Source organism: Pipra filicauda, unplaced genomic scaffold (assembly GCF_003945595.2).
Source record: "Pipra filicauda isolate LSUMZ 115617 unplaced genomic scaffold, ASM394559v2 scaffold47_size6085603_pilon, whole genome shotgun sequence".
Lineage (NCBI taxonomy): Eukaryota > Metazoa > Chordata > Aves > Passeriformes > Pipridae > Pipra > Pipra filicauda.
The window spans coordinates 3278412-3303759 of NW_024104620.1; the positions used below are offsets into that span (position 1 = coordinate 3278412).

General features: G+C 38.9%; 1 protein-coding gene across 1 annotated transcript in view; it reads left to right on the forward strand.

Annotated features, from left to right (window-relative positions):
• The window catches only part of ARHGAP15 (Rho GTPase activating protein 15), a 331328-nt gene that overhangs the window by 222684 nt on the left and 83296 nt on the right, over window positions 1–25348 (forward strand). The window contains exon 12 of the mRNA XM_027749003.2: window positions 848–925. Within this exon, the coding sequence (XP_027604804.1) occupies window positions 848–925 (78 nt within the window). The remainder of the gene's footprint in view (window positions 1–847; window positions 926–25348) is intronic.

Genomic DNA, 25348 nt, shown 5'->3' on the forward strand with positions numbered 1-25348 from the left:
GCTAATTCTCCTGGAAAAGGAGAGCAGTTCCCATGTGCTTTGAAATGCTACAGCTATGCAACCGGGGCTGGAAGTGCTATTTTAAACACTCATATCAGCAGAGCTTGCTGTAGGAGATAATATGTCACAAAAGGGAGTATGACATCTAGTTTCACCTAGAAGATAAACCTTGAGTAGATATGCAGGGAGAAACAAGACTGTCGGGTTGTCCTTGAAAAGAATGGCCTATATTAATGAAGAAATGTACTCCAGGGCATATGCTATTTGGGATATTTAATTTCATCTTCAAACCTGTCTGATCCACTATGAAGAATATAGTGGAGAAACTGTAGTTGTGTGTAGTGTCACGCGCATCATGATTTCAGGGTGGGCACCTCACCACTTTATTTTCAGAAGGGTCACAGCCTCAGAAATTCATGTCTGAAAAACCCAGACCCCAGACAGAGAAGTTTCCCTGGCACTATTAATACTGACACCCCCCGTTTCAGCAGGGCTGGCGCAGCATCGTGCCCGTCCCAAACAGCCCTTCTCGATGAGCTCGAGAGCTAATTACCTCTTCCTTTCCTGTCACACTCAAACCCCCCTCGCAGAGCCATATTCTGCTGACAGAATTACAAGATAATTATAGCTAGGTGTTTTGTATTCACTTAAGTTAATCTACCACTTTTATTTCTCGTTGTTGCTTTAATCAGGCAGGAGGCACTTCAGTTGTTGTCAGGTGGATTATTTTTCAGTCGTTCTCTACGCTGCTCTCCTTCATACTTGTGAGGGTGCTTCTGGCTTCCTGACAGACGTACAAAGAAAAATACTTCTATGATCTAAAATGAAATATGTGTTTCTCTTTCAGGTCTAGATGTTGATGGAATATACAGAGTTAGCGGCAATCTGGCAACAATACAAAAGTTACGATTTGTTGTCAATCAGGGTAAGTGATTCCTCCACCCTGGTAATGTTTTGTTTAGTACTTAACTGTCTCAGATGACAGTATTTCAGGATCTGCTATACATTAGTGGCATAGAATGATGAGCTGTGTTTTGGAAAAGAGAGGAAAGGGAAGGTAGAAAGATATTGCGCAGAGGGAAATGTCAGCTAGGAGAGAGGAAAAAGAGCAGAGTAAGCAGAGGAAAATAGTAGTTAAACTGGAGATGAGAAACAAACAACAAACAAATCTAAAAATACAGGAGGAAATGGAGACATGAAATAAGGTGGCAAAAAGCAAAGCATATGTAGAAACCAAATAATCAAAGTGAGGGGGAAAGAAAATGATTAAAAGGAAAAATAGCAGATTGTTTGGATGTTGAAAGTTAAACAAAACCAAAAGTAGAACAGGGATCCAAAGGAAACCAGCAAAAGAGAAGAAGGTGCTGAAAAGAACTTAAAAGGAAATACTAAAAGTGGAGTACTGGCTCTGCCAAAGTAGGTGGAAGATTTACCACTGATTTTGAATAAGAAAAGATTTGACCCTAGAAAATGAGAAGAGGGATGATGAATATTTTGGGGACTTGTTAACCAGAATTAGAACCATCCTGTACATATTTACTGAATGTATTTCCACAGAGTCTGTGTATGATGAACATATTTCCGCAAATGTAATAGCACATTTTTCACCCGTGTGGCCTAAACAAATCTAACATTGATCAGTAGGTACTATTACAGGTGTGGAAGCTGATATTGGGAGTTAATTAGGATGAATGACAAATACAGTCATCTCTCCAAATGGTTTACTACTCCTGGCAAAGACTAACTCTCCCCACATTTAAAAGCTTAGCAAATATCATCAGTGATAGTGAACTTGATGATACTACTAAGCAAGAAAATAAAATTAAGTTTCTCAGAAATTAGGAAAAATACAAAATCTTAAATTGCATTAGACATTTGAATTAATCAAGTATAAATGTGAGGCTGCTTCAACATTTTGTCCTACATTTTATTATTTTTTTTTATAAGTTACCTGGAGACTGTTACCAGAACTGCTAAATATTGTGTATTCTGTGTGGAGGTGATAGCTGGTGGAGAACAGCTTCCTCAATTAGCTTTGCACTATACATAAACTAAGACTTTTGACTCAAATATTCTCATGAAATTGAGAGATAGGAGAGATGCAAAAATATTCCCACCTTCAAGACTCCATTTACATCTCTAGGGAAAGTTTCAGGGGAGTAGTAGGTGTTTGCCACCTCCTCAGATGCTCCAGATTAGTCTTGTCTTCAGCTGAAATTGGAGGATGAACTCTGGTTTATGAGGAGTCAGTATTTATGCCACTAAATTCAGCAAGACTGAATAAATCATCATTTACCAATCAGCCTCATGGTTTTGGTTCATTATTTGGGTTCTCTTAAATTTACAGTTGTTGGGTATTTGTATGTCAATAATGTAGTCTGCCTTGGCTTTCAAATAACTATACACTGTATTTTGTTTGGAGACAGAGAGGCACAAATGGGATTTTCTATCCTTCTTCACTGCCTAGGATCTTTGCTCAGGAAAAAACTGCGCCATAAAAATAATGATCCTGTCTGTCATGTCTTGTGGCATCCAAAGGTTAACATGCTTGAGGTTAACATTACTGCTCAAGTTTTCACCTAAAACAGATGGGCTGATGCTGTAAAGCTAGACAGAAGTCTAAGCTGGCTTTTTGAAGCAGAGATGTACCTTTTTCTTCTGGTTTATACTACTGTGAAAAATTAATATATAATGGTGAAGATAATAGTACATTAAAGCCACTCTGGCACTGGGTATTTGAGGTACATTGCAAGAAATCTGCCTACTGAGTGACCAAAGGAATTTCAAAGAAAACTAATGCCCCTGGAGGACTATGTTATCGTCTTATCAGTTGTGATAATTACTGTTTCTTGTGTTGGTCTTTATTGCTACAACTAGGCCATTCATGCATTTTATATCATGACAGAATGGCTTTTCAATGGGAAGTGAAACTCCCCTTGCACATCCTTTAGAATCCCAGCCGTAAAAAATTTCTAGTCAGGTCTGTACTTAGGTTCTCCTCAGGTAAAATCATGCAGAAAAAAAGTTCGACTCCTGTAAACCCTAATGCCACTTACAGTCCTCAAGGGTGAATCCAACAGCATGAAAGGGAAATGGGACAGCCCAGCATTGCACTTCCCACAGAATAATCCAGTAATTTTTGATCAGAACATTCAAGAAACAGCACAGATACAAAGAATGCCTTTAAGACAGCCAGTCACTGTTTGAATTGTTTAAATACACTCTTTCTCTTTGCTAGGTAGGAACCTGCAAGCAGGAAACAGCCCACTGAATCATAGTGTACCTGAAAAATGACATGGGGACGTGGGGAAGCAGGATTTATTTAATATGTGCTTGGGAGGGCAGTAGCAATCTCCACCAAACGTCCCCAAGAGCCTGATGTCTCCTGTTAATTAGGTACTGAGGTCAGAAACAGTTTTAGATGCTTCATGAGGGAAAAAAGTTACTAGGAAAAGTAGTATATGCTCCCAACCTGCATCCTCTATCAGGAATAGTGTGGCCAGTAGGACCAGGGCAGTGATTCTGCCCCTGTACTGGGCACTGGTGAGGCCACACCTGGAGTGCTGTGTCCAGTTCTGGGCCCCTCAGTTCAGGAAGGACATTGAGGGGCTGGAGAGTGTCCAAAAAAGGGCAACAAGGCTGGTGCAGGGTCTGGAGCACAAGTCCTGTGAGGAGCAGCTGAGGGAGCTGGGGCTTTTCAGCCTGGAGAAGAGGAGGCTCAGGGGAGACTTCATCACTCTCTACAACTCCCTGACAGGACAGGAGAGCCAGGTGGGGGTCGGGCTCTTCTCCCAGGCAACCAGCAGCAGGATAAGAGGACATGGTCTTAAGCTGTGCCAGGGGAGGTTTAGGTTGGACAGCAGGAAGAAGTTCTTTACAGAGTGATCAAACACCGGAATGGGCTGCCCAGGGAGGTGGAGGAGTCACCATCCCTGGAGGTGTTTAAGAAGAGCCTGGATGTGGCAGCGGCATGGTCTAGTTGACGGGGTGGTGTTAGTCATGGGTTGGACTCGATGATCAATGAGGTCTTTTCCAACCTGGTTGATTCTGTGATTCTGTGTGTCAGATAGATTTTTAGGCGTCAGCAATTCTGTGATTTCCCTGTCACTTGGAGTTCTACTGTGGGATGATGGTTGATAACTGACTCCACACATCCCTGTCTCTCTGTAATTATTGTGACCTCCTTGGGTCAATCCCTGTACCTTCATTTTTCAGTATTTAACAGTGGGAAAGTAGTATTTATATACATGATTTTGCAACAGAGTTTTCTTTTTTTTTATTGTAGTTTAGTTAAAGTTTAATTTAATTATAAATGCAAACAAATGTTCTGACAAAGCCTATTTGCATTGCAGAGATTGACTGTACAATTAGTTCTACAGGCCAAATACTTCCTGCTTGCTTTGCCATTGTGTTACACCTACATTTATGGGCTATAAATAATATGTATCACATTGAAAATTAAAGATCATAGAAAACACTCTAGGCTGGCTGCCATATCAAAGTATTTTTTATTAGAAAAATCATTAATTAGAATATAGCAAAGCTTTATTTGGCTCCTTTTCCTATACTGCTAATGTTGTCTGCAGCATCAGAAATGAAATGAGAGAACTGGTGAATATGAAAGGGAAAGAAACTAACAGTTGACAGCTTTATCATTAAAGAAGAAGTAGCAGTAAAAATATTAAAAAAAACAATTCTAGAAATTTTGGAATGAGGATGGGTTTACAATTAAAAAAAAAAAAAAGCCCTGTATCTTTTTAAGTTCTCTGAATATACTTTGTGTTTCATTCTCATTTCTTGAGGTAGGCAGCTCCTGAAGAGGGTTTCGACCTTGCCAACATGAGCATCAGCAGAACAAACTACCTTATTTACTTTATCCCTCTCGCAGAGTTTTCTTTTTCTATAAAAGTCTATTGATATCACACCTTTTTTGCTTCTGTGCAACAGGATTATCTTTTATCTATGATTTATTTTCCCATTAAGAGCTGAAAAGATCAGTTGATCATAACAGGATCAGGCTATAACATCTCTCAGCACTTTCTAAACTCTAAGTCATCATTTTTCAAATCACTGAATCAAGGCAGTAGAAGCTGCTTGGACCAAACTGACATCAGGAAATTCGTACTTTTCTTAGTCTACAAGCACTGAAAAATTTTGGTTTTAGAAAGCAAGCTACCAGGCAGGCAATATTTTTTGCTAAAAACCTAAAGCAAAGGCTTCTACAATTGCTGGAGACATTAGACAGAGATATCTATTCCTCTCATGCTTTCCATAGTATTGTTTAAGGTTTATAATTGAAAGTTGGGAGAAAAAAAGCAAACTAGAAACAGACATTGTACTTGGCAATTTTTAGGGGTTTTATGAAAAATCTGGAGGAGTTTTGCTTATCTTAGGCAAGGCTTAATAAGTTAAATACTTTACGTGTATTTATAAGAATATTCTTTTAATTCACACCTGTAGGAAAAGGGATAAAATACTGTTTATGGGTCTGTTAAGCCCTGTAAAGTGTGCTGGCAGTTCCAGGGTATGAGGATGCTGCTGAAAGCTCCATTATTTTGGCCCAAAGCCCCAGGCTGGCTCTGACAAGGGCCCCAGGGCCACAGGCAATGCTGGGGGTGCCCCAGGTGGGGCTGCTCAGAGTGATTAAGGCACCACTATATAAAAGTGAGGACAGGTGGGAGATGTTTTCCAATAGCAAACTTCTGATCTGACAAACAAAATGCCAACAGCAAGGAATAAAGTGCATGAGAAACAAAAACACAAGAAAAGGGGAAGACTTTTCATCCACCAGAGTGTTTGTAAGTAAAAGTGAATTTTTCTCTGCTTTGCTTGAAGCCATTATGCTGATCATAGAATCCCAGAGTGGTTTGGGTTGGAAGTGACCTTAAAGATCATCTCATTCCAACTCCCTGATGTGGGCAGGGACACCTTCCACTGGACTAGGTTGCTTCAAGACTGGTCCTGCTTACCCTTGTATACAAGGTGTGATACCTTTACAATGTGGTGAGAACCTTCTTTGTGCTAAACCCTACAGGTTCCCTGTCCTACTTACACCCCCTCTCCCAGAAATTCTCAGGTAATCCATACTTGGAGACCAGGGATACCTCCTTCATGCCTCGTGTGCTGATCTGCTTGGTGGATGGAAGGGCATTGAGTTTCTGTGACTGTCAAACAAGCAATTTTCATGAGTGCTAAATTAACTGGAAAAAAATATGGAGCTATAAAGGGTTCATAACACATTGCTGAAACACTAGGATTCTATCCTAATGCATATATGTTCAGGGAAACTAACCATAGAAATACAAAGTTCAATACTTATTGGTTCATTCAGTAAGTGTTGGTTCATGCATAATACAAGAGAGTTCCTAATTGTCTTTATATTCAATGCTTTTTTTGCAAAATGTTTGGTATTTGCTGTTCAGATGACCTTTGCATCCCTTTATTTCATTTGAAATACCTTGTGTGAGTTAACTGCAAAGCACCACGGACCATCCAAAGGTCAATTACTGTGTTTTTATAGCTCTGTTACTATACCTCTATACCAAAACAGGGAGAAATATATGAATTTCTGCAGAGGATAAATATTACATTATTGTGGAAAAGTACTTTTCTTGTGGAACATGGAAAAGAACAGCCAAAGGTATCCAAATACTTCTACATTGAGGGGAAAAAAAAAAGGTGAATTTAATCTTACCTTACTGTTACCTCGAGGTAACAAAATCCATTTGGGCAAAAAAAGAATTAAAATATTTCTGTTGTTTCTTCTACAATAATATAGTGAGGTATGATTCAGTTTAAGAAAAAAATTAAAAGTAAAATTTAAACCAGAAATACGTGAACTGATTGAGAATATTTATTAACTAAATAATTTAATAATAAAGAAAATGCCTACTTGATTAATTGTTACAGAGTAAAAATTACAATAAAACTGTCTTGATCAGTGCTTTGCAGAAGCACCATTACTGTCTGTGCAGTTGTTTAACAAGGATTTAATTGGAAAGATAAGTGAATGCACATTTAAAAGTATTGTTAATTTGCTTTATAATCACCCCATCCTTCACAGTATTGACAGCACCAGGCACAAACCCCTTTCCCTTTTACAAGTATTATTTTCCATATGTGCACAATAAATTCTGAAGCAGTAATTGGAAATTTTATGGATTTCAACATACCTAGTGTTTTGAGTTTATAGGTGCCATATCCCTTCTCCAAAGGTAGCTCGTAGGTGGTATTTTAAGTAAAATCATTGCTTTTTTATTACCTATAGGCTGTTTTGGAGGTTGTGGTGTGGTAGTTTGTTGAGGTTTTTTTGGTTTTGTTTTTTTTTTTCATTCCTGAGAAATATCTAATTCTAATTCACTTTTCCTTTCCATTTGAAATATCAACAAAATCTTCACTTCGGCATTATTCCTGATTTAATAAACAACAGCCGTCAAAAACAGTAATCTTCAATATGCTTATATTCCATCTGTACTTATATTTATTGTTCTAAAATGACTTGGATTAATCTAACTGACAAGTAATAGCCCCGACCATATGAGCAGCTAAGGATGATACCTTTAACCAGCAGGATTCTTCAACCTAACTGACATGTTCTTTATCAATGAACTAGGAGAAAAGAGGAACAAATATTGGGACTTTTTTTTTTTTTTTTAATGTTACTGATTCTATGAGCTTGCTGGGACCATATGTCTGAGCTTGGCTATCAGGAATCACAGGGGTTTCCTGGATGGCTCTGCCTTGGAGGGCAAAGCCTGTGGAGATGACACAAGAGTGAAGCTGCCTTTGAAAGGGAGCCTCCAGGTCAACACAAATGGGCTGGGTGGTTTTGAAGGAAGCATTTAGAAGAGAAAAAAAGTGGGGGGAAGAAAAGGGTGGAGGGAACTGAGTGAAAAAAAGGGGGAAAAGGAAACAATAAAAAAAAAAGGGGAAGAGAGAATCAGCTCCTTTTCACAGCTTTATTCCTTTGAAATGAGAAAAATAGGGAGAAAATAAAAAAAAACAAGAACAATAAAAAATAAAATAACCCAAAACAAACAAAAAAAACCCACCCAAACCAAAACAAACAACAAAGAAAAAAAACAAAATCCACCCCAAACCAACAAAACTTCCTATTCAAAACCACCCAAATCTTTCCATTGAACAAATATCTCCATTCCAAAGGCAGCCAGAAGCTCTGATCCCGCCCCTAACAAAGGCTCTGTGGGCAGAGGAGAGCAGGTCCTCTCTCAGCTCCCAGCTTCCAGAAAGTAGCTACAAACATGGCAGTCTAAGAGGATTGTTGTGGGCTTTATTTAAAAATTGCAGCAAGGATCACTGGATAAAAAGAGGGATTAGTTCCCTCTTGCAGTCACTTTATGTCTGTGGGTCCTCAATTTCTTGTGTGTATGCCTTAGTGAGATTTCCCTTTATATCCTACCATCTCATACCTTTTTAGGTGTTTTGGGAGGTTATTGATTGTATTTTTCAGAACATCCTTAGAAAGACAGGAACATGCCTTGGTTGGGGGCTGACCTTAGAGCCACCCTCCAGCCTTGGTGTCATTTGTGTGATCGAGTACAGCCCAGGCAGCAAAGTCTTCCTCATGTCTGCCAGCAGTTATTCATGTGACCGGTCTCACTGAGAAACCAGTAAGAGTGATCCAAAGTTCACGATGGAAATATCAGGCTCAAACTGGGTTACTTGCTAGCTGAGAACCAAAATGTCTTGAAAGCCTTGAGTCAAAAATAGTTTTTTCTTTCTTTTTCACACTTCCCAGGCAAGCACAGAAAATAAAATGGACTGAAGCAATTTTCAGAAATAATTATAAAACAGCTTGCTGCTGGGTTAAGACCTGCATATGCCAAGCTGTAGCCAAGAATTTCAGGTTTTTTTAATTTTTTTTCCAAGCTTTAAAACTCTGACAACAGAATACTTTAATTGAGCCCACAGTAGTTGGTGAATCAATTAATATGTGCATGTTACCAATGCAGGTTCTTCTTTTTCTCTCTGTGTCTATTTTAAGCTACAGAACATTATATTTTTTAGTTATTATTACTATTATCATCATCACCATCATTATTTTTATTAAAAAGAAGATGTGATTTCTACATCCTATCCTTAACTTTCCAGAGCAAAAGGGGGACAACTATAGTACCTCAAACAATGATTTGTAAATATAAGTCAGATGACAAAATCTGATGGACATACTAATTTTTGCAACAATTATTTGAATTTGAAAAATTTTGAATTATTTTGTATATAATGCACATTGTATCACAAAAAAATTGATAGAACTAGAATGTTAACATATTTGTGAAGAAGAAAACAAAACAGAAAGATATTCAGAATTCTAAATCTTACACTACCCAATCTGTAGCTCTAGACACTCTAAAATTTCTCTAACCAGGGGTATTGTCATATTTTTCTTTTCGTGTGATGAATAAGTCAGTAGACTGGGGCAGAAGAGGCAGTAGAATGGGTTAGTGCGGTCAGCCACAAACATACCATGGATTTTATGCATGTATTGTATGATCAAGCATTTAAAACATGCCTTTTATTCCTTTTCTAACCACAGCACTATTTGCGTTACAATAGCGTTGTGCTTAGTAACACTTCAAGAAGTTGAAGAGCTTCTTGATAACCCCTCAAGGAGTGTTATTTACAGAAGGACTGTAGGTTTGCACGCTGTAGCGAGGGATTGCCTTTTTTTGGGGATGCTCATCGTTGTCATGGGTGACTCTTTGTTTGGGCTTGTTGTTCTGATAGCAACGCTACAGGAAATGCCATTCCACGGAGCTCCAAAATAACAGGGAAAGGAAATAAATTATAGAGTCGTTTGTTAGGAGTATTAGCAGGAAAACTTTCCACCTAGGATTTTTTAGGATGATGGAGTCATCTCCAGAAGCCGGGGATTGCCAGGCTTATTTACAGATAAACTGAACCAAGTGTCAGAGGTATTTTGCACAGGATGATCTCGAGCTGTGAGGAGGTGGATACCCTGGAGAACTAATTTGCATAGTTCCTGCTTATAGTTGATCATGCTCAGTGTTTTACAAGATTGTGGTGTGGCCTAATATTTGGGGTGGTTTTGTCCCTTGTGGTCAATATCTGTAATTCTGTGGTTTCTGTGTAAAAGCAGATGGCAAATACGAGCTTGCAACAGGCCTGCAACGAAAAGGGTGGTGTTATATATGGATATACATTACATAATAATCTGCAGGGTGACATGGGATGAGAAGTTACCACACCATGGAATTAGGCTCTGTCATGGTATTTGTGGTGTTCTGTATATTGAGAATTGGGGAAACCATAAATGCTATGGTAGATACAAATGCTGTCAGTAGCAAGAGATTCTGGTTGGAGGAGACTTTGCTAATGCATTTAACTCCATTGCTTAAGAGTGCTGGGGGTCAAACTGGAAAACACTCGTATGAAAAATGTCCAGAAGGAAAAAAAAAAATAAAAGAGGTAAAAATCTAAATTATAACTTCTGTGATAATTGAGAACTTTTGCTTTTATGAGGAAACCTGTGTTCTTATATTGACTCTCATTTGTGCATACAGCATTTCTTAGAAATACATTCCTGCTGAAAACATAATAGTCTTAGAAATAAAAATTTTCAACTCACTCATAGTATCATTTTTTACAGATTTAGGATTGACTATTCCTGTCTTTTTTCTCTTATTATTTTTCCTTTTTTTTTTTTTGTTTGTTTGTTTGTTTGTTTTTAAATGCTATTGTGTAAAAAAATTCAGTGGAATTTTTTGCATGAGCAAATTGTCAGAGTCCTCGAAAGCATCTTCCCTTAATACATTCTTTTTGGCATTTTGGTGTTGATTCAGTTACCTAATCACTGTTATTTAGTGCCACTTGAGAGGATGCTGAGTGTCAGTGATCTTGGAAGGCTGGTGGGTCTAGCAGAGGGTATACAGGGGAGCTGTGCCCTTGGAAATTGAGTGCTAGAATCTGGGTGAGATGCCTTAGAGCATTTAAGAAGCATTAGATGCCTGTATCTAGGAAAATAATTAGTTTTCTTTGCCTACACAATTGGCTTTTTCCCTTTAAGAAAAGAAAATCCCATCGTATATTAGTGTATAAAAATATTGCATAGCTACTTAGGGGGAAACACTTTTTTTTTTTTTAAAAGTAGCTTTAAGAAATACTGATAAAGTGTCACATCCTACTGTCCTGAACAAACACACACCATATATGCAAATATAAAGAAAGAGACATTGCTTTCGCCTTCTCTTCCAAGTCTTAATTTGCGCTTTGGATTTATTATTGCAGGGATTATTAAGCATATTAATTTAAACACTAAGAGAGGTAGTCACACTGTATTTTAATTTCCAAGTTATGCATGGTACCAGAGTCTCAAAAGTGAGAACGTAGCACAGCTCTCACTTGGATTTTCAGCTCTCACCCGAGTGTTAACACCATTCAGCCTGTGCCACGCCTGTTGTCAGTACAAGTAACAGGGATTGTTCAGATCTCTCGAGATCAAAGGTCCCATTTCCCAACTCTACTGTAACAATCTGAGCCTAATCAAAGCCCTTCGCATGGACAAACACCTCGGGGTGAGTTGGGAGAGTGATGCCTTTTGAAATCATCCTGTGAATCCAGGGCTCTAATTTCAACTCATTGTCTCTTCTTTGTATAATTACTACTATTATTTACACAACATAACATGGTAAAACTTCAAAATAATCAGGATATGGAGAGTTGAGTATAATGGTACAAATGTTTTATACTATTTTTTTCCCTTCTGCTTCAGGGTCAGTGTCCAATTCTGCTAGTTTATAATCCTTTTCTATGTCCCTGTTGCACACTTTTTTCCCCTATTACCAGCTGACATAACGTGGGAGACTTGGCTTACCCATGACTTGCACCCTGGGCTGACATTGGGACACATATGGGCAGGAGTTATTTTGGGGTGACAGTAGCCTGGAGTTAGGTTATGCCAAAAGCCTGACATAAACCTCAGCAGAATCTAAGCATAGCATTCCTCACCTCTCACAAGCTGAGTAAAGTTGATAATAAAAGGCATCTTTAACCTGAAACCAGTTTTGCAGTGATGTTACCAGAATTTGCTGCAGCTGGGTTCATTACACTTTTAAATCCCATGATCTATAAAGACTGGATTGGGTATTAGAAAGTGGGGGGGCAAAAATCTCTTGCAAGAGAATAAGATAGATAGCTATTGCTGGATTTTTACTTCTTGTAAAAGAGAGATCTCTCTTTTATTTTTTTTTTCTTTTTCTTTTTTTTTTCCTTTTCCCGGTGTAATCAGATAATTAAAAAACAAACAAACAGGGATTTCAAAACACATTTCCATCAACCAACATTATGTGCTTATGATACAGAAGATTGAGAATGACTTAATTAAGTAGATAGCAGCAGTGAGGAGAAGATGGATGTGAGGAGGAGGAGATTACCCGCTCCTGGTGGAACTTTCTTTTGCTGGCGTCGGGTGCCTTTCTAGAGACAGGGCATAGATGGAAAAGGAAAATACAGGAGGAAAATAGCGAGGAGATTATATCACTGTGGCGCTAAAAGCTGTTTCTTGCTGTAAGAAAAGCTAGCTGCTTGCTCGTTGTTTTGTTCAAGGATGATGTTGACATCAGCTGAGGAGGCAGGATAACGAGTTTGGAAGTAAAGGAGAAAACCATTATGCTATAGCATCTGAATAAATTAGGATGAAGATGCATGATGCCAGACTTGAGGTCTGTATGGGTGGGATCTATCCTATCTAGAAAACAAGGTACGCTTGGGAAACTCATACAGTTATGAAACTATATGAGGACATCTGGGCTGAAGAGTGATAATAAAGACACCCAATCCAGCTAAAAGAGCAGCACCAAGAGCTTCTGATATCATCAGATTTCCTGAATCCAGGAAAACAAACTTACTTTTGTTTTTCTGCGTTTAGTGCTTTGCATAGATGAAGATGTTAAAGCAACTTAGAGATACGTATTTTTGAATCAGAACCACATGATAAAGCATTCGAACATAATGCAAATAATTGCAAACTGATGTATCCAGCAGTTTTTTTTTTTTAAATGAATAAATAATTTAGCTTTACACATGGGCAATCCTTGCTAAAATCACAAATCAGAAGTCTTCTGTTTGAGTGTATTTTATTTTGTTAATGGATTCACTCATATGAAAGGCATCTAATTGTATAATGTATTATTAGTCATTTTCTTGGCATGCTATTAACTTTAAATAATTCTAATATTTAACATTTTATAACATGCACAACAAAGTTCTATCTCCGGCAGAGGAAAAAAACATGCATTAATAATAAAATTTTCATAGCTCTTTTTACTGTGTATGTTGTGATACATATTTGAGCAGAAACATTGAAAATTGAAGTGTAAAATAACAAAGCCTATTAGACAGCATTTAAAAAATATACATTGTAATATGCTGTGGTCCTATAAATACAAGAGCCGGAATATAATTCAGTACAATTAACTTATTTTAAAATTGAGGCAGATATAAAGTGTGATAGGATATAACTAAGTGCATCCACTCAATGTCTGCTCAGCAATCGCTGAGCTGGAGTGTATGAAATGGTGATTAATGCCTACTAATGGAAGTGGTCTCCACCACAAGTCGTGAGCTCTGGGGTTGTGGCTGGCTATAAAAACCACACACAGCAACACTGATAATCTCCAGTAAATCCCCAAGTTTTCCTGGGCTAGAAATAAGATGACAGGTCACATTAGAAATTTTCTCCTTATGGCGTTTTTCTTTTCTTTTTTTTTCCTTTTGTTTTAGTAGGTCAGATCTTGTTCCTGTGTGTTGTGGAAGTATTATGGGAATGAGCAGTGTCTAAGCTGCTTAACAAATGCACACTTTCCCCACACCAATCTGTTTTCTGGGGACAGCCAGGCTAGTGCTGTACAGCATCCTCTCAGTTGGGTGCTATTAATGTTAATAAAATGCACTTAGCACTTAACATCTCAAGATCTCAAAAGAGCTTGCAAAGCAGCATCATTATCTTTACATTATGGGTACAGAAAATGAAGGATAGGGAGAGTAAAAGATTTGCCCAAGTTTCCATGGTAAATCAGTGACAGAGCCAGGAGCAGAGCCAAAATCTGTTGATTTATAGTCAGTCTCCTATGTAGTGTGCCGTGCCATTTCACCAAACTCCATTTGCCAAGTCCCTACTGTGTACAGAGACTGCAGATAAGGCTGCAGTCACCCTCTGAAACGTGGATTTGGGGCTCAGGATAATGCAAAGCCAAATTAGGTCTTCAAACGCGGGTCTCCCTCGTGATGCGTCTCCAAGTGCAAGGCCACCTGTGCCATGGACAGTGAGGCAAAGAGCCATGAATAATTGAAATTGCTCTGTGCTGGGGCTACAGAGTAAAGGGATCTAGTCCTTGAGGATCCCCCAAGTATGTTTTATGTGGGAATGAGGTCCTGGTTTGCATTCCTGTGGTTGCAGGGATGCACTGCCACGCATTGTGTTTGGCATGACTAAGCCTCACGGAGCTGTGTGTTTGCACAGAGTATTTTGTAGTCACTTTTGGAAATGACTCCATCGAGATAATGTATGAGCAGATATGTATGTTGAAGGGCTTGTGCTAACATCTCTGTGAGATACCAAAATATTGCTAGCTATATTTGGTAAGCAGGGAAATGAGGAGCTGAGTAACATGCCTACGGAAGTTTGTGATGATTCAGGAATACAAACCAAATCTCCTTGTTTCAAACCCTCTGCCCCAGCCCTAGGGTTGTCCACTTTTCAGGTCCCTTAGGAGAAACAATATGGACCAAAAGCTACAACGAACCAGTTGTCTTCCTGCCAACCTGGATCACAGCAATGAGCAGGTAGCCAAGGGATGGGTTTGGTCAACGTGCTGAGCCCTAGTAGGTGAGCATCCTTCCTTACAGGAGTGAAACATGCCCACAATTCTACCTCACACTTCTATGCTTCTGTTTACAGTAATTGTACCAGTTGTAATGACAGTTTTTGTGATTCATTTCTTCAGTGTGTTTGAACATGTGTGCCTGTGTTTCAGGGGATCACCCTCAAAGAGCAAAGGTATGGAGTAAACAGGGCAACAAGGAATTATTTGTGTTAGAGGAAGGGAAAAATGCAATGCCCCAACTCTCTGATCACCTTTCTGGGATTCCTGCGGGATCACATCCTGCCTGCTGAGATGTTCTGGCTGAGCTGGAGTCCTCAAACTTTCAGATTAAACATAATCCAAGGCACTGAGTTACCTACAAGAGGGTTTTTCCCCTCTGCTGAGCCTGCACTGGTCAGTCCTCCCCATGGTGTAGGTAGCATTTATCCTTAGCTTTCCTTCTTCCTGCTGGCTAACCAGTTTTATTCACCTCTACTCCCATCTCAGCCAAATGCTCCCTGCAGTTATCACAGAACCATAGAATATTCTAATTAAAGAGGGACCCACAAGAATCATCGAGTCTAACTTCTGGTCCTTCGGTTCACTGCAAAGGTGCTGCAATTGAGGCATCTACTTACTTTCTTCCCATTGCTGGACTGAGGACTTGGGGTCCTGCCAGCAAAGATAGGGCCTCATCATGCCATGATTTGATGTCAATACAAGTCGATGGCTGTTTTCTGAGACATTCTGGCTGCAGGCTCCGTGAATAGGTGTGTGTGTCTGAGCTTAGCTTGGCTGCTCACAGCTCCACAAATGTGTATCTGCATACAGCTTGTTGTTTTCTTTTTCTCCCCCCACCCTGTGTCTAAATGGCCCTAAAAATCTGAGTTATTCTTTCTCTCTCATCCTGGTGAGTGATATCAGAGTGCTTTGAAATACTCCAGGTTTGCAATGAAGCTCATACTGCTGTGTAATTTTGAGTGTCTGAGCTGTTGAAAAGGAAGAATTTTTGTTGGGCTTTGTATGAAAAAAAACAAGTTAATGTAAGGTGGACAACTTTATTATACATCAATATGCATTTAAAAGTCCCAGTTGGAAGAGAAAGCAAGATAGCAAGAACCACAAACATGGATTGGATTATTTGTTGTTAAGCAAATGTAATACTGTGAAAGATTGACAGCACGAGAAACTGGAGTCCTCCATTTATCCACACTTCATTCCTAATATCTGGCTTCAACAGCAGATTGTAACCATAGAAAGGCTACAGACTCTGGGTGAAATGGCACTCCCTTTTGGATCCAGTTTTATAAAAGAAAACAATTATTCACAGAATGTGTGTCTTTATTCTTTATTGCACATTTCAAAGTCCCCATGAATACTCATTTGCATGTGACAGCTAATGCTGCATCTTGTATTGGCCAGTAAGAGGCATGATTGCACTAAATTGGAAGCAGCAGGCACAGGTTTTCTTTTAAGAATGGGGGTGGGGGTAGCCATCCACTCCTACTGTTCTCAAGTCTTCAGTCAAAACGGTTTTAGAACAGTTGCAAGTCTAGTTACTGGGATAATAAATCCCAAATTAACTGAATATGCAGATTTCACTTCCATTAGGTTACACTCTTTATCTTTTGTTAACAACCTCAACTTTTAAAGCAATCGAGAAGCAGAGAATTTAAAACACCGGACTTGTACTTCAGGAGTGAAAAATGAGAACAGTAACGTGCCCCAAACTGTTGCTATTATTTCTTTCCTCCCCCCTTTTTCTTTTCTTTTCTTTTTTTTTTTTTATAAACCCAAATAAATACATTTGTTTACTCTGCATAATTTTTCAGAATGATCCTGTTATGTGACTGACACACAGGCCAGCAGAACCCCGGCGATGCAGACAAGCTGCTGCCAGCACTGCTTACAATAAAAATCCATGTACACAGCAGCCACAGAAAATATTTATTTGGTAGCACATTCCTCTTTCCTTTAGAAATGCGTGCAGCTTCTACTCAGAAGCACGGGAAGATAACGAGATAAATACTTCTATGGTTCCTGTGTAATCTCTTTGAAAATTATCTGGAATATAATAGGGACAAAAGCAGCTCCTTGAAAACTACCCGAAACTCACTCTTTTCTTAAATGTAATCTCCCAACATAATCAGAGAGCAGAGGAACTAGCTGCTTATAAGAGTGAGGAGATTAAGGAAAACACCTTGAAAAGGTTTATTACAGAAAAAGTGTATCATGATCATTCCTTTCCGAAAAGTTAAAATTGAAAGTTGCTTTTTTTTTCCCCCCCTCCTATTTCCCGACAGCTCAAGGCTGTCACACTTTTCGTTAGAATGCCCTAAAATGCCACAGGAATTGTAGCTAGAACATCAGAAAGTTATCATGCATGCAGTTTAACAACGACATTACCTACAGTACATTTTTTTTTCTTAGCAAGAAAACTATGTAAAACCATTGCATTCCAAGTAACAGACAGGACTTACTTTGTAAGATGGATTTCAAAAGATCTGGAGGCTTCTGTTCCTTATAAAACTATGCCAAAGACTATTTAAGTGGCCAGTAATATAAACATTATGCTACTAACACTGAACAGTTTATCACATAAATATAATTGTCTTCTTTTAGAAGAATAATAAAAGCTGAATCCATATGTTACACATTATTTAAAATTGTTTTCTGCAAGATGTATTAATCCCAGTGAAGAAGCAATTCTTCTGCTATAGGAGTAGAACAGCAGTTTTATTTTATTACATTGTCATTGTTTAATTTGTTTGTTCCCGGTAGTAGTTTCACAGATTTTTATGAACTGTTACTTTTATGGAAAGTCAAGTTACAAATGATGGACGCTGTTTGCTTGCAGGAACAGAAAGGTCATGAAGGTAGATAATGTATTTATTTATTTACTTACTGTACTCAACTTTTTTTTCTTTTAAATCCCTCAATTCTTAGCAGAAGCTAAAATAACTTGTGGTTTTTAGACCCAGGAGGCACATATTTTGATATTGCTCCTCAGGAACACTGTTAGCTTCGCAGTCTATTCAAATTTGGGAGTAGAATTTAAAGCTCGGATAAACAGCGTTTGGTAGCAATGGCTGTGCAGAGCTTATCTTTAGAGAAATGTGATCTTGCAGCTAAATGTCACTTTGTCTATTTGTTTTTATGAATTTGAGCTGAACACTATAGTAAAAATTGTTTGCAAAAAGCAGTTTCACTTGGGACTAAATTATTTTCCATCAATTAAAAAATAATTTTTTTTCTACTTAATGTAAAGCTTAATAGTGAATTTTTTGGTTCTAGAATTCAAAATTATTAACTGTCATGTGCAAACCTGAACTTTAGATTACTCATAGTGTAACCTAATGGCAAGATGAGACTTTAAATAACTTGGAGACAAAAAGCAGTTCTTAAAAATTGACTCTCTAAATGAAATGCGGAAAAAGAGCTTAAGCTGCTGAAATATTTTGAGCATGCTCTCATCTTTATATGAGGCTGAAATATCTGGCCTATTTAAACAGGAACAAGTCTAAAAATATTTTCATTAAAAAAAATTAATTATAGCAGCCTCACCAATAAAACAGTCTTGTTAAGGTACCTAACAAAGTAAATGCAAGAGAAAGTACATAATGCCAGATGTATGAAGCATTTAAATTATAATATAAATCAAAATACAAAGTAGAAGAAAAATAATAAAAATAATTAGTATTTCTTCTTGTTTCATGGTTAACTCATTGTTATCAATTATGCAAAATACAAGAGAGGCTTTTTGACCTCGGATACTTTATGGTTGGTTGTAAGAGCTGAAAGAAATTTCTCTGTGCTGAAAAATGCACATTGTCTGTCTGCTTTTAACCAGAGTCTTCCTCAGCTGGAATACCACCAAGTTTTTTATTTGCTGTCCATATCCCAGATAGGAAGTACTTTACCATTGCTTGTTTGAATCATGGTCAGACCCTACCAACAGTTATTCTCTGAATTTTATTTCAATTTTTAATGGGTTGTGGTTTGAACGTTGCTTTGACTGAAGTTAGTCACCAGCAAATCTCCTGTTTGCTCTGTGCTACGTTGCTTTTAGTCTGTCCAGTTTTCATTAAGATGAAATAAACCACCAAATCCCAGGTTTTTCCTTTTTTTTTCCTTGTCAATCTTGGTACACACTCTTCAAGCTGCATAATGTGATGCGCATTAACACATATATATTTGTCTAGACAAAAAAGTCTGTGTTTAAATAGATGTTAACTCCAGATATCAGACGCTTAATGTTGTCTCTCTGCAGTTTCGGTTCATCTCTTTGTGCCTCCCTTTCCCACTGCACCTTTTGTCTGCCTTAACTGCTTCAATTACAAACTTTTTCTCATTCTCACTGTGCTTTTAAAATGCCTGACACAATAGGGCATGGATCTGATTAGGGCATCTTGTCACTCCCGTAGTTATAGTAATACAGATGGTGATACCACTTAATAATAATAATACCATCACTGCCACCAATAAAACCCAATAATAATCAACATTATGCTATTTTTTTCTAAGAGCATTCACAGCCCTGGCCGTGAAAACTTTCCCCTTTCAAACTCTATAGAAAGTCAGTAAAAGTTTTAAACAAGGAATTTTTAAGGATGTATTTTTATTTATTTAGATTTTTCATATTAAAAAATAATCACATTTATCTGCTGCAGTTTTAGAACTAACAAGATGAGTTTCAACATGGCCATGAAAAATCTAACTCATTGTTTCACATTATCATATATATTGGCCCAGACATATATGTGTGAGGTTTCTTGTTTGTTTTGGTTTTTTGCTGTCAAGGAAATTACAGCAACACATTTTTATTTCCTTTGTCTGTGTGACAGAGTGGGATACACTGGGGTCAAATGTTGGAACTCCATTTTATATTACAAATACATTTTAGATTAGGGCATACTTTTTGCATATGTAAGCAAGATTATTAGGAGGTATTCCAGTCGCTCTTCAGCCTGAGAATAGTTGTTGACACTTAATTAAGGAATATCTGAAATATTTTTAACCTAGATCGGTTCAGTGACCCAGTTTCTGGCATAACCTGGGTTGTGTAGGTGCAGTTCATGGGACAGTGATGCACAACCCAGCGAGCCAAAATGAGTGGGTAGGGCTGGGCAAGAGCATTTTTAACAGGCTTTGAGCACCATCGGCAGCAGCTTGTCCATCAACGTGCTGAAACCACCCAAACAACTGCCCGAGACTGTTAAATGGAATTGTCTCCTCATTAACCATCCTGTTCCCGAGGAATAAATAGAGTCCACATGGGAACCGGGAGGCAAAACATGGCAGTGGTGGAGCACAGGCAAAAAATAATATGGGCTGAGGCTGGAAGGGGTGTGTGTGGAGGGATATGCCATTTTTTTGGGATTAGAAGGTAGGAAGGCGCTACTCAGTTGAGTACTCCACAAAGCCAGGGAGGAAGAGGAGCTGAGTAGGGCAATGGAGCACCCAGGAGGTTTTGGAAATAACCCCAACTCTGCTGCCTCTGAAGAGTGAAATAGTGAGGGCATTCCTCTGCTAAGCTTGTATTTCAGTCGTGTCAGCCAGGTCTCCCTGGGGAAGCCACCGCAGAGCCAGGGCTCGTGTCCGGGACCATCCCAGGAGAGGTAGGGCTGGGGAAGAGCCAAAACTCCGGGTGAATGGTGTGACAGGAGGAATGGGAATGGGAGGGCATCGCAGAGATCACGATTTGGAAAATGAATAAACTTGGCCCAGATTTATCCCACGCCAAGCACCAGCCCAGCTCTCCTCCCAGCAGATGGGTGCTGGAGCAGAGGGAGCTGGGTCCAGGACTACTCACTGGTAAAAAGGAGTGTGCTATATTTGAAACCTCTTCTGCCTCTGCCCAATCCACTGGCGTGCTTTGCTTAGGAGGGGAAAAACATATTTCACATGCATACTGCTGATTTACTCTCAGAGGGCCAGAGTTCAAATTTTATTCAAGTCAGACACCAAAACTCTGGACGTTCCTCTTAATTTTGTGAACCCATAATAGCTTTCAAAACTGGACTTAGTATTTCCTAAGAACAGAGTTTCTCAGGATATTCTCTGTACCTTCTTAGCCTGGCAGGAGATACCGTGAGAACTATCATTCTTGTATTAATTTGGCATTTTTGCTTTAAAGCACATTCTGTGAGTGGGAGAGGGAAGGTGGAATTTAGATACTTCAGAATTATTTGGCTCGGTATCTATTTATTCCACAAATAGATAATATTTCAGTTGAAATCATTGAGGTTTGACTTTTTTGAAACTCTCTTGCCTGTCTTTATTGACTCAATTTTGAAATAACCCACTGGCTTTAAAACAGATGTGATCCTCTGAGCTTCTGAATGCCACCTTAATGCTTCTGAGCTTCTCAAATCATGTCCAAGACCTTGTACAGAAGGCTCTGAATGTCACCAAAGCTGTCCAAGCATCTGACAAGACCAATTTTTAGTTCTTTGTGACAGGCAACTAAACTGACAGTGATGGTGATGGGGTCTCTCCTCTCCTAAATCATCATATCCATAAAGGGAAAGGGTTGGGGTTGAGAGATGGGATGAATCAAGACTGCCCCATACACACCTCACAGCTCACACACCTGTCACATCTTCTGTCATAAATGTCCTTACCCAATTCCCAAAAACAGGATCCCCAATAAAATAAAACTGCAGGAAACATTTAACATGAAGGAAAAACATCAGCAGTGATAGAAATGTGGGGATTTGGGGTTTTCGTTCAGCTTGGGTATTACTTTCTGTTTTTTCTTACAGCTTCATAAATATCTGTTCCCAAGGAAAATAATTCCCAAAGGCAAAATGGTAAGGAAGCCGATTCATTTGTCATGGTGTCAAGTTTGTTCCTGAACGGAAGGATTTCCCATGTACTTAGCAAGTGAGAGAAGTCTGATTAAGGCTAAGAATCTGCTACTTAATTAAGCTTCTCTACACCCCTCGAGGGCAAGCACTGTCTTCATTTTACATATAGGTAAACTACACCATAGAGAGGTGAGAGGCAATTCCTTTTCCCTGAGCAGAGTATGGCAGATAAGGACAAGGCATCTCAGCAGGTTCTGGAGGAAATCCTCCCCTCCTTCAGCTTTGTGGTGTCAGTACCTCCTAATGCACCTGGTAGCCCTGAAAATGCCCCATCCCTGGAAGTGTCCAAGGCCAGGTTGGATGGTGCTTGAAGCAGCCTGGGAGGGGTGGAACAAGATGGGCTTTTAAGATCCCTTCAAACCCAAACAATTCTGGGATTCTGATTTTATTGTATTCACCTTCAAATTTTGGGTGAATGGTCACTGTAAGTGGTCACATCTGGGGCAGGACAACACATTGGAAGGCAGGGAAATTGGATCCCACCTGTGTGCGTTTGGTGCCTTTCTCCAGGCTGCTTCCAGAGCTCACCTCAATCTGCTTTGGAGCTGATCCCAAGTGAGCAGCTGGGACTGCACAGGCTATCAGTGGTGGAACAGGGTGGATATTCCCAAATCACCTTTGCTCTCCCCAGGCAAAATCTTAATTTTTTTTAATAGAATTAACAATCCCACTTGCAGTTTCTAAGGGTATCTTTAATGCCTTCTCACTTTAAAGCTCTGCTGAGGTGTAGGTTGTATGTTTACCTGCCAGGAACAAGTGGTAGAAAAGGTGTGTTCACTATGAGAGATTTTATGGGTTTTTTAAAGGTTATCAACCATGTACTGTATTTTTCCAGAAGAAAGGCAGCCACCCTCCATCACACTGTTTGGGAAGTTGCTCTCATTCACCATGATGTTGTATACAATTCCATTGTAGCATCAGGTTGGGTCATTGCAGAATATATAGCAATGAGTGCGAGCTCCTCAGGTGCCAGCTCTTTATACAAACATATATATCTCAGAGTTATATCTCCTTTTTCTCTCCTGCTTAGTATAACTTTAGCTACCCTACAGAAAAAAAAAAAAGTATTAGAAAACCTGCATAATGTTATATTGGAATTGTGATAATGTCAAACACTTTCAATAATTTTATCTTCTTTTTTTCTTTGCTACCAATATTTTTTGTAGATTTCTTGCCCAGACTGTGCTAATTATTGTCCCATATAATCCTGTGCCATCAGATAGACTAACACATTAGCCATTTCTCTCTTTCAATCTCTTCATGCTTTCTTTTCTGTGAGTCACATCAGTGACAGCAGTTAAGTAAATCAAAGTTTATAAGACTCGGGGAAAAATTGTCATATGCTACACACAAAACCAGCTACTGTATTTCAAAGTTTTGGTTGAAGTAACAATATCAAAGGATCTCTGTCATATGGGAATCTTTTTCTCTCGCATTCCTGCACTATATACTATTAAAAGGCTTTAGTAAGTGAAGCACAGTAAACCCAAAGTGCCAGCTTACTACTGCTGAAAAAAAAGCAAAGTAGCAGCAGAGACAAACCAGAACCAAATGAATCCTTCCTGTGGATATGCCTTGTGTGCCTGTGCTTTGCTTTTTTTCTGCCTTTCTGACTGTGTTGAAAAGGCAAAAAGTATTAGAGAATCTCTGCTCTAATTATTTTAAAGTTGTCTGATCAGTCCCTATATCAGCAGAAGAAAACATTTCAGACCTTTCTTACCAGTTGATTCAGGTTGTTTCTTTTTTTACCATTTTCACTTTAAAGAGGAGTAAAACTCTGTTGCTGTTTATCTTTTTGCATAAGTTTCAGCTGAAGAAAGTCTTTGGCTTTACACTGCAGGGCCAGACACTTTAATTTGGGGGGAGCAGAGGATGAGTAATTTAAATTTATTTTTTTTTCCCCACGCAGAAGAAAATGCTTCTTCACAAATGGCCTTTGCTTTTCTCCTTAGTCAATAAATCATGGGAGGCCCCAACCTAGTAAACCTGCCTTGGACTGATGCTTTATAAGCACTTTCGAGTAGTAATTAATCAACTTGCCACTCTTCAGCCCAGAACATAAGTAATAGGGAGCGAGTCAGGTAATGTTTTCTATAACCAGACCCTGGCAGAGCTGTGCCATAAAAACCCTCCTTGCACAGGGGTTGGCATCTTCCTGGGGTCAGCTTTTCAATTATAAAATGCAACACAACAGAGGCCTGGCTCTGGTGACCAGTGCTCCCCATTGCCATTTAATGGGTTGTTTGGTGGCAGCATCCTCTGCTGGGGTAGGATTTTGCTCTTCTCTCTTCTGCAGTGACACACACACATGTGGAACTTTGGAAAACACCTATATTGGTTTATTCATACACAAATACAAATGTTCCATGCTTGATTGAGGTATTCTTCCTTGGTAGTGAGGTTCTACCTATATGAGGAAAGAGCAGGAATGCTTGAGAGTAATTGCTCCCCCAAAGTAAGTAAATTTAGCCTTTAATTAGATCTCTTCCCTTGTTTATTTGATATTTGTGTGTTTATTTTTGTGGTTGTAAACAGACTACTTAAACAGTGAGTGCAGAGGGAAATGCAAATATTTATGGAATAATGTACTGGAAACGAGGTATATGTTTTATGCCAACCAGTGGCCTCAGTCAATAGGAATATTATCACCTTTTGGTATATCTCCAGTGAAATTACACCTTTTACCAATATCTGGCTTGATTTAGTACTGGAAGAGGAATGCAAAGCTTTTAGATTTCTGCTATTCTTTATGGTATATTTTTCTCATGAAACAATACAAAGAAAGTACCTCGTGACAAGTCACATTTTTCCACACAGTGATCTCTTGTTAGAGACCTGTGAGACAACTGTAATTTCCTTTCCATTACTTTCAATGAATTCCATGCACGTGAAAGAGAAAATGGATAGTGGAGCCTGAGTTCCTCTACTACCCACTGTGTAGGTACCAAGAGGAGGATGGAGACTTACCGTGGGATTCCTTACATTGCTCTTCTGCTGCACATTAGCTTTAATCTTCCACTGAGCAAACTATAGGGTTTTGGAACAAAAATAATGAGAGTTAGGCCTTTGGAGACTATGGTATGGGTCAGATTTACCTTTCAGTATCCTGGTGTAAAACACTGAGATCAGAGAAGTTACACCAATGTGAAACAGGTGTGCATATGCCCATACATATATAGAGAGATGTGTATTTCCTTTCTTTTAGCAAATATGTATAATTCAGACCTTAACCTCTACCAAAATAAACCTTTGTTGACTTTAAATTGCGGTTTCTATCAGAGTTTTTTACTAGCAATGTCTCACCAGCTGCAGGTAAAGATCAGTAGATAACCAACCTTAATTTCTGCATAAAACAACAACTCAGTCTGCCCATGCAAACATCATGATATCCAGGCACTGCAACTTCACAACAAACTTCTCTTCCGCTTAAAAAAATGTGAGCATCCACAGTACACTCATCTATTTTGTGCAGATCACATGCACAGTTTTAGCTCTGACCTAGAATGAATTAGCTCCTATTCCCCAAGCTATATATACAGTGTTAAGTTATCTGGGGTTAATTTGCTGGAAAAAGGATTAGAAGCAAGTTAAGTTCTCATGTCTCTGAGAAATAAGCCTTCGTCTCGGTTGTTTGTA